Raw genomic sequence first — 8269 nt, forward strand, 5'->3', positions numbered from 1 at the left:
GCAGAAAAGAAGCCTATTGGGCCAGGCACTTCTTTCATAATTGCCATGCGTGGAAGACCCTATGAGTATTCTGCCCATTTTTCATTCTAAAATAAAAAGGGATGAATTTAAATTAAATTCTGATCGATTTAAATTAGATTCTCATTGTAATACTGAAAAAGAATGACCTTGTATATGAAAATTTAAATGATTTTTTAGCTGTTTTTTTATCAGACAACAATAGCAATTTTCTAAAAACACCATCAAAATATGAATACATTAACTTCAACGAATGTGTCTTCCAGAACTTTCACTTATCTAGGGCATCGGACAAACACTTTCCCTAGGGCTATGTTAATGTAAATTTATTCACCCTATATCACAGCGTTGAATGCCCTAGATATAGCGTTGAATGTAAAAATTACACATTTATGAAATGAAATGCTCTAAATTTATAAATTTTAATGTGTAACACTAGTAAATGTGTTAAACTTCAGTTTATTTAGGGCATTGTATGTGAGTGGGAGTAAATAAATGTGCTCTAATTTAGAATCACTCTGAAATTGTAAACCCTATTGAGCGGATGTGCTCCTTATCTTTTGTCATCCACACCAACACCTCCTTATGCTCTTCAATCTGCCATTCATCTTCACATGCTCCAATAGAGTTGAATTTCCTTCCTGTAAAAACCGAATAAAGCACAGAATACAGATAATACTAACCTCATGCATGTTATGAAAACACAAGGGCTAACCAAACAGAATAGTAACGTGATTGGTGCACGCACAATGAAGCCTAACTAGTTATCCGTGGAAACAAAGCCAAGCGATTGTTTGGGGGTGCCTTAACGCGTCAGCCGTCGATATCGACTAGACGAAAGATGTACCTTCCTTCGATATGGACATATTCCTTCTAGGATTTATCTGGACCGTCGATTAAAATAAAAAGTAAAAGTCACCGCTTACTTTAATGAATTGGTACGAAAGTCATCGCTTACCTATAATAATACTTATCAAACAAATGCATAACATTACGAGGAAACTTATTATTTACGGTTGCATCGCACTAGAATGGTACATTGAAATCAATAAATAATTCTAAAGAATGCTACACTTGAAATTAAGAAACAATGAACGGAGATAATTCGAATGCTCAGGAATTAGTGACGAATACAACAGGATATTGTCATTCTTGTTAATCTAAGGCTGCATCAAAGGGCACGTCTTCTATCCATGCATCACCAGAAATGAAATTAGCCACTGTGAAATTTTGAGCATCAGAAATATTCATGGTGTGATATCCAGGCCATTGAACTCGCTCTGTAGTTCCTGCTCCGGGTCCCGAATTCATATATTCGCCGTAATAGAGCGTCGTCAAAGCAAAGTCCCCCGACCATTCCAGCCAACCCGCAGGATCGACGACATCATCTATATATGATTCGATATAAACCGTACGAGAGTAATTTTTCCATGGCCTTCCCAAGAATGTTTGGAAAGAGCTATTCACCGGAGCGAGATCAGGCGCAGCAGAGACGTTGCACTTTTGAATAGAGATTCCAGTGTTTTGATTTGGATCATCTCTTCCTTGAGCCGTAAAACAATTCTTTTGGCTATCCATCGGTTTTCTAGCCAATAGATTGCAGTTTTGAAACACGACTGCAGCGTTGCCAAAGATAAAATCAACTGTGCCATAAATGTTGCATTCCCTGTAGAACTGTCGAAGAGAGTGTGCGTAGAGAGTATCTTGGTAGCCTTTAAAGCTGCAGCGGTAGAATGCTGATAGATCCGAACCAACTCGGAGGGCGACAGCCTGATGCTTCTCTGGTCCCGCAGTGTTCTCGAAAGTGATATCCCGAGCGATAAAGCCTTGCCCCACGACAGCTGCGATCACAAATATTTCACAAATGAGCGCGACCATAAAAGAAAACTCCAGCCAAAGGGTCTGTATAGTAATTGATGAAGACAGCGAAGTTGTAATAAATAAAGAAGAAGCTACACTAAGAATGTTTACAAAAGTGGCATATCCTTCTTAATTCCATGATACACAAATTCAAAAATTCCTAACTTTCAACGGATTATGGGAATATTTTAGAATTTGAGAATTTGAAGTTGAGGATAGGTTAATTGTTTGACCCCTAGCGTGCCTATCAAATTCTAGGATATTCATCGAATCTGCAATCTACATATAAATACCCAACTTATCTAGCTTTAAGTGTTTAGACAATTTTTAGGAAAAGACCTCGTTAAACAATTATGACCTCGGAAAATATTCTGGAATCTGAGAGAGGTCAATTGTTTGACCTTTCCAGACTATAAAATTCTAAGAATATCCCAAATTCTAAAAATATCCCAGAATCTGAAATCCACAATTGACCTCTCTAGGCAGTCAGATTCTGAATTATTCTGGGTATCTGCAAGGATGTCCATGATGTTATTGAACATAAGCCAGGTAATTCTCAGAGTGATTAATAAAAAATAGTCAGAACAGAAAACGAGGAAATATAAGCAGGGATTTGTTGGATTCATGCAATATGTACATAACAGATTTGTCAAAATTAGCAATACCTCAACCTCACACGAGGCCTTCATCGCGACAAAGGAAGAACTAAAAACATAACCAGAGAAACGAGTAAAACAACTTACCGACTGTTGCAGAGCGAAATGTTGTCCATCCATCCACAACGCTCCTATTTCCAGTGATCACAGTGGAGTTTATACCATCTCCCACCAACATAATATTTGTTTTGTATTTGGGCACCTCAATGTATTCCTGGTAGACACCCTCTGTAACATGTATCACATATCTATCTGAGCTTTTGTTTGGAGCAGCATTGAGTGCGTCAGTAATTGTGGTATAATTACCACTGCCGTCCTGAGCCACGGTAACGAAATTCTCGTCTAAAGCACCGTCATCTTCTTCAGAGGTTTGAAGAAGGCTCCTTCGGTCTGAAGCGGACAACCATGAAGGGAATCCATCATTGACGACTCCATAATGTGAAAGAAATTCATCATCATCGACTACATCAACTTGATCATGACTCGTTGGATTGGATAACAGGCGTCGGCTGTGCGCAGGAGGACTCTTGGAATCTTTACCAACGACAGAAATGTTTTTGACAAGAGCCAAAGCATTGCTCACAACTCGCGACATATTAAGCACCCACTTAGTCAAAATATTTTGCAGGCTTCCGCTAGCCTCCTCAAGACTTTGGAGGCAGGTGGCCTGATTAGTAAGAGCTGCACTAAGCCAAGTCTGAATGTCAACTGCCTGCCTCCACTTCAAAGAATTGGCAGTAACATTCGACAAGGATTTACTCAGGCCGTCCAACGTTAGATCGTACAACTGCATGCAATCTTCAATAGCATCCAGTTGCCTTCCTTGGAATGCCGAACGTGGCACATGAGAAATTATTTGAAACACTTTTTGTCCTTCGGTAATGCCCAGCCTGAGAGCCATCCTGCCGACATCTATGGAATTTGCTTGCAGTGATCCAGTAAACAGGCTCGACATTGTCGAAACACAGAATTTCGGATCCAATGTCACGTCGCAAGCAGATTTTAGAGAACCTCGATGAGGCAGTTCATCGCTTTCAATCTGGACAAACCTGAGACATATGATAAAGAAAACCAAAGCCTTCAACCTAAATCTAAAAGCCATTGCAGAATGCAGTACTTTTCTTTTAACTGCAATGTAATGTATCAACAAACTGTAGTCTCTCTCTCACAAAACATATATATATATATATATGAGGAGGAGGTGATGTTGGAACAAATAACCTATACCACTTTCACCAACTCCGGATCACTGCACAGATCGATTACCGATACCATATCCAGTGAGGCGGCTGTGTGGTCTTCCACGGCCACATCCATGGCCTCCAGAGAGGGCCCCTCCAAGGGACAGAAATTGCCCCTGCACGCGACAGAATATTTGCTCTTAACGTAGAAGATTGTGACCATATCTATGGCCTCCACACAGGTCCCTCCACGCGCCAGACGCAAGTTGATGGACGTAACTTGCAGCCTGTGGGGAGTATCTTCCACCTCATCCAGTTGATTTCTTTTAACGCTATTCTAGCTCCTTTGAGGTCGTACACTCATAAGTTGATCTTTTAACGCGGCATGGCCAATAGAAATTTCGTGCCTAACGAATTCAATTCAGTACATGTTTTAGAAGGCAGAAATTGCCAAAACCAGACATGAAAATGCAGGGAAGGGAAAGGGTATCTGTGCAAGTAGTCGCCAACCTACTTTGAAATCTGGCGTTCCCCAAAGCACTCTCTAAAGCGACATTAGCCTACCATTTTTCACCAAATACTTTTATAATAACATGTTGACCACCGTTTTAACCCACCCACGAAAGGGGCCACCGAAACATCCGGGAACGATAATGAAAAGTCAAAGAACGCGGAATTGGCGATCACTACCGGTAGATACTGGCTCACATGTTAGTCTTTGATCCTACCTTGCCATAAGCATTTTCAAAGATACGAAGATCTAAGTAATGGAAATAAATTAAGTAATAGTAGTTTGGTGCTTACACAAAACTACAAAAAGATATTTTGTGCTTTTTTCTTATTTTCACATATATCTTGTATTTGAAAATATATTTTCTTTGAGATTTGTTTTCGCATTAATCACTTCAAATAATGTTATGCTTAATATTTTGAGCTTACAAATGACATTCATATTTAGGACCAATATTTCGAACTTACCAGTGAGGTTCATTTCAAATATCATTATGGATCACAAAAGTCAGAGATCAAAAATATATTTTGTATTTCATGTTCCACAAACGATAAATTTCATATCCATCTTATATATGATTATTTTATTATATTTTGTGTTTCAAGTTTGGCAAATGATAGATTTCATATAGATGTTATATGTGATTATTTTACTTGTATTTGCGCCAAAAGGTATGTCAATAGTGTTTTTGGCTGGGTTATTTTGACCCTAGGAATATATATACAATAGAATTTGAAATAGAGGCAGAATATATATGAACTCTCGACTTGATATGAGATGAATGGTTGAGTTCATCCTTGAAATTGCATGTTGATTTCCAATCTATTGTATTGATTTTAGAAACATCTACTCCTGCAACATTTTTTCCTCTGTAACTATGGATATGGAATCGGAAAACAGAAAGCCTTATCTTGCCATTTATAGACTTTACTCCAATGAAACCACCCACTCATTAAGCAAAATGATTTTCCATGTTCAATCCCAAACCAAAATATCCATGGTTCAAATCTTGCCCTCATGTTAATGAGTACGAATCAAACCACTTTCACTGATTCTGCAAAAAGGTTCCTGAAATTGTAGTATTTCATTAAAACTTGGTAATGCATCATGAAACTAAAAGCTAGAGATAGGGCATTGCGGATGATCTTCATGGATAATATAATCACAAACTTTCCATGTGTAATACTAAAATCTATTAAAGCTTATTACTTTGGCAAATGAAATGCTTCAAGAATTCTTTGCATGTTCCTTTATTATTAGCTTACCTATGGAAAATTCCTTCATAGTAAGCATAATTTTGGCAACTTTATGTTTCATGCCAACACCATTATTAGGAAACATCAAAGAGTGTTGCAAAATTTGCAATGGCGCTGCTAGTTGGAAGCATGACTAGTGTCATAAATCAGTGGTTGCAATCTCCACAATCTCTTTACACTTTACTCCAAGCTCTATCCTTCCCCCAGTTGGAGTAAATTGTGCAACATTGCTTAGAAATATTCATGTGTAACATATGCCATGAAACCCTTCAACAAATTTCACTCAAGCTAAACATTGCAATTATGCCAATCAAGATAGAAAACGTCAATAAGAAAAGATGGCATTCTAATAGTACCTAATCTTTGAACAACCTTGTGCTTCTCCCCAATTACGTGGTATGTCATAAGAAGGTTCTCAACTGTATGTTCAATATTCATGTTAAACGAGATTTTATTGTGGAATAAGAGATCCTTCAAATTCCATACCCAAAAATTCACAACTTGTAGTAAATCAAAATCTTACATATGGAGTTGCAATGACCCATCTTCCCCTTCACCTACAATCATTCACAAGTGCATCAAATCATCAAGAAAAATTTTAACACTTCCTCCTCCAAATTATTTTACATGTCATTGCACAATTTTTCTAAGATGATATCGTCTAATTGGCCCATCAATTAGCCACTTGGAATGGGTATTTGACTATGGATGTTAATGGATCACCTCTATTACACATTTTTTCTTATAATTTCTCAAAAATAGGTGACATGATCTTATATATTATGTCAATAATTCTCTGTATCTCTTAATCATGGGAGTGGCACTAATAAGAGGGAAATTTTTTGAATACAATCTCAATCAACATGTTCATGGCCTTAAATTTATCTCAGCATTAGGGCAACCAAATGTTTGTTTGCATGAATTCTTGAGTTAGTTAGAATCTATGGTAATTGTCACTAATGCTCACTCCAAAACCCTATAGTATGTATAGATGTTTGGCCCTTTACATGAAGGGGACCTCCCATCTCCACTCTCCCTCTCTCTTGATGCAAAGTGGGCCATATATCATCACTATTGTATTTCAAGAGCAAGATTTAAAGTTATTTACTTGTTTATACTTTTGTTGAAACTTTAGCAGAGTACATGACCACAAAGGAGCGAAATGGTATAATTAAAAGAAATAAAAATAAATATATAATTAAAAAATTGTTAATGAATATGTGTTAAATAAAATGCATTCTATAATAAAAGATACAATGGGACAAGAAGGAAAATATATATTTCCTATCATTTAGCTTTTTCCTTTTCTTGAATTTTGCAATGTAAAACATTGAAAAAGAAATGATAGACCCCCATAAGAACTTTGTGGTAATGAGAATTATGATGTGGAAGCATTTTAACAATATTACTTAATCAACCTACGGAAAACAATAATCTCTAGCACAGAAGTGACACTAAGAATTATGTTTTATGAACTTAGCTTATATTCCAAGAATTGTGATTTCCCAAAATGTCTACTGGGGAGTTCAAAGGTTACTGACGCCTTTTACCAATGCCTTTAATGCGATAATATATATATATATATATATATATATATATATAGTAAATGAATATTTAATATAATTGTGTCATTACTGATCAGAACTATTCAAAAGCATGAAAACACTCCATGAGAGATTCAAATTTTGGCGGGAAACCCCATGTATTTAGAAGGTACATGCCTTAATCACTTGACCAAAACGACCGTGACATGTTCATGTTAGATAAATAATTTCTATCATGACACCCCTCATATACTTCCTAAATTAATTTGAAAAAAGAGATAGTAGAGTCTTTTAATGCTAATAATAAATCATTAATGCTCATTAATGTGTTTTTTACACATCATGTGGCACATGAAAGTGAAATTCATGTGAATTAATATGTATGTGCTCATAATAAAACATTTATACACTATACAAATAAAAAACTTCCTAGATCACTTTGGAAGAAAGGTATAGTAGAATCTTCTAATGCTAATAAGTAAATCGTTAATGCTCGTTAATGTGTTTTTTACAGATCATGTGGCACATGAAAGTGAAGTTCATATGAATTAATATCTATGTGCTCATAATAAAACATTTATATAATATACAAATCAGAAAGGAATGTGAGAAGAAGGGAAGAAAAGTTATTTCACACTAGCAAAATTATTTATGTGCTTCCATTTCTACGTTGTATGTTAAATCTGTTGTATATATTCCATACGCATACATGTTGAGATATAAGTTAAACTTAGATCTGCCATGTGATGTTATTATTTTAATCAATTCTTTAACTAACACATTGATTACGAGATCTGAGGATTGTAATTTCATCCCATATCACACGTGAACTGATATCATTGCGAGGTAGTTTCAATCTAACAAAGTAAAATAAATCCTATTTGGTTCATCAATCTTAACCTATTTCATGACATTTCTCTAAAAGTTTATCATTTAAATGAGTGAAATAGCCTTCCTCATTGCAAATTTCTCTTGAAATTTCAACGGAACTACGTGTCTATGGTTCCTGTCGTTGTGAAGATATGATTGCATTGGATTAATTTATTTAACAATGTATGAAAATTTGTGAACATTCATCAACTCCTTTAATGTCGTCAAAGTATAGGAAATTCCTGAACGGCAGAAGGTTTTTATTATTTGATTTGGGTTTGCGAATACATTAAATGTTTATGGGATAAATTGTTGGCCAGAATGGTTGCGGTGGACTTCTTGCATGGTTGGGCTTTGCGTGAGGCCCACATGC

At 36.2% G+C, this 8269-nt stretch overlaps 1 protein-coding gene across 1 annotated transcript; it reads right to left on the reverse strand.

Moving 5' to 3' along the window:
* Nucleotides 1-1009: 1009 nt before the first annotated feature.
* On the reverse strand, nucleotides 1010-3673 carry LOC149175135 (pectinesterase-like). Its single transcript, XM_089422773.1, has 2 exons — nucleotides 2622-3673; nucleotides 1010-1859 (listed from the first exon to the last, which is right to left on the reverse strand). Exons 1-2 carry the CDS (start codon nucleotides 3634-3636, stop codon nucleotides 1174-1176), a joined length of 1701 nt encoding a protein of 566 aa, XP_089278899.1. The 5' UTR covers nucleotides 3637-3673; the 3' UTR covers nucleotides 1010-1173.
* Nucleotides 3674-8269: the final 4596 nt, after the last annotated feature.

Source organism: Pinus tabuliformis, chromosome 4_1 (assembly GCF_031772625.1).
Source record: "Pinus tabuliformis cultivar Carrire ecotype Pingquan chromosome 4_1, CPIR1, whole genome shotgun sequence".
Lineage (NCBI taxonomy): Eukaryota > Viridiplantae > Streptophyta > Pinopsida > Pinales > Pinaceae > Pinus > Pinus tabuliformis.

Bases quoted from the DNA above. Each gene is read 5' to 3' on its own strand.
- LOC149175135 (XM_089422773.1), bottom strand. From the start codon at position 3,636: ATGGCTTTTAGATTTAGGTTGAAGGCTTTGGTTTTCTTTATCATATGT. The intron at 1,860-2,621 runs GTAAGTTGTTTT...TTGTGATCGCAG, and splicing joins ATTTCGCTCTGCAACAGTCG to CTGTCGTGGGGCAAGGCTTT.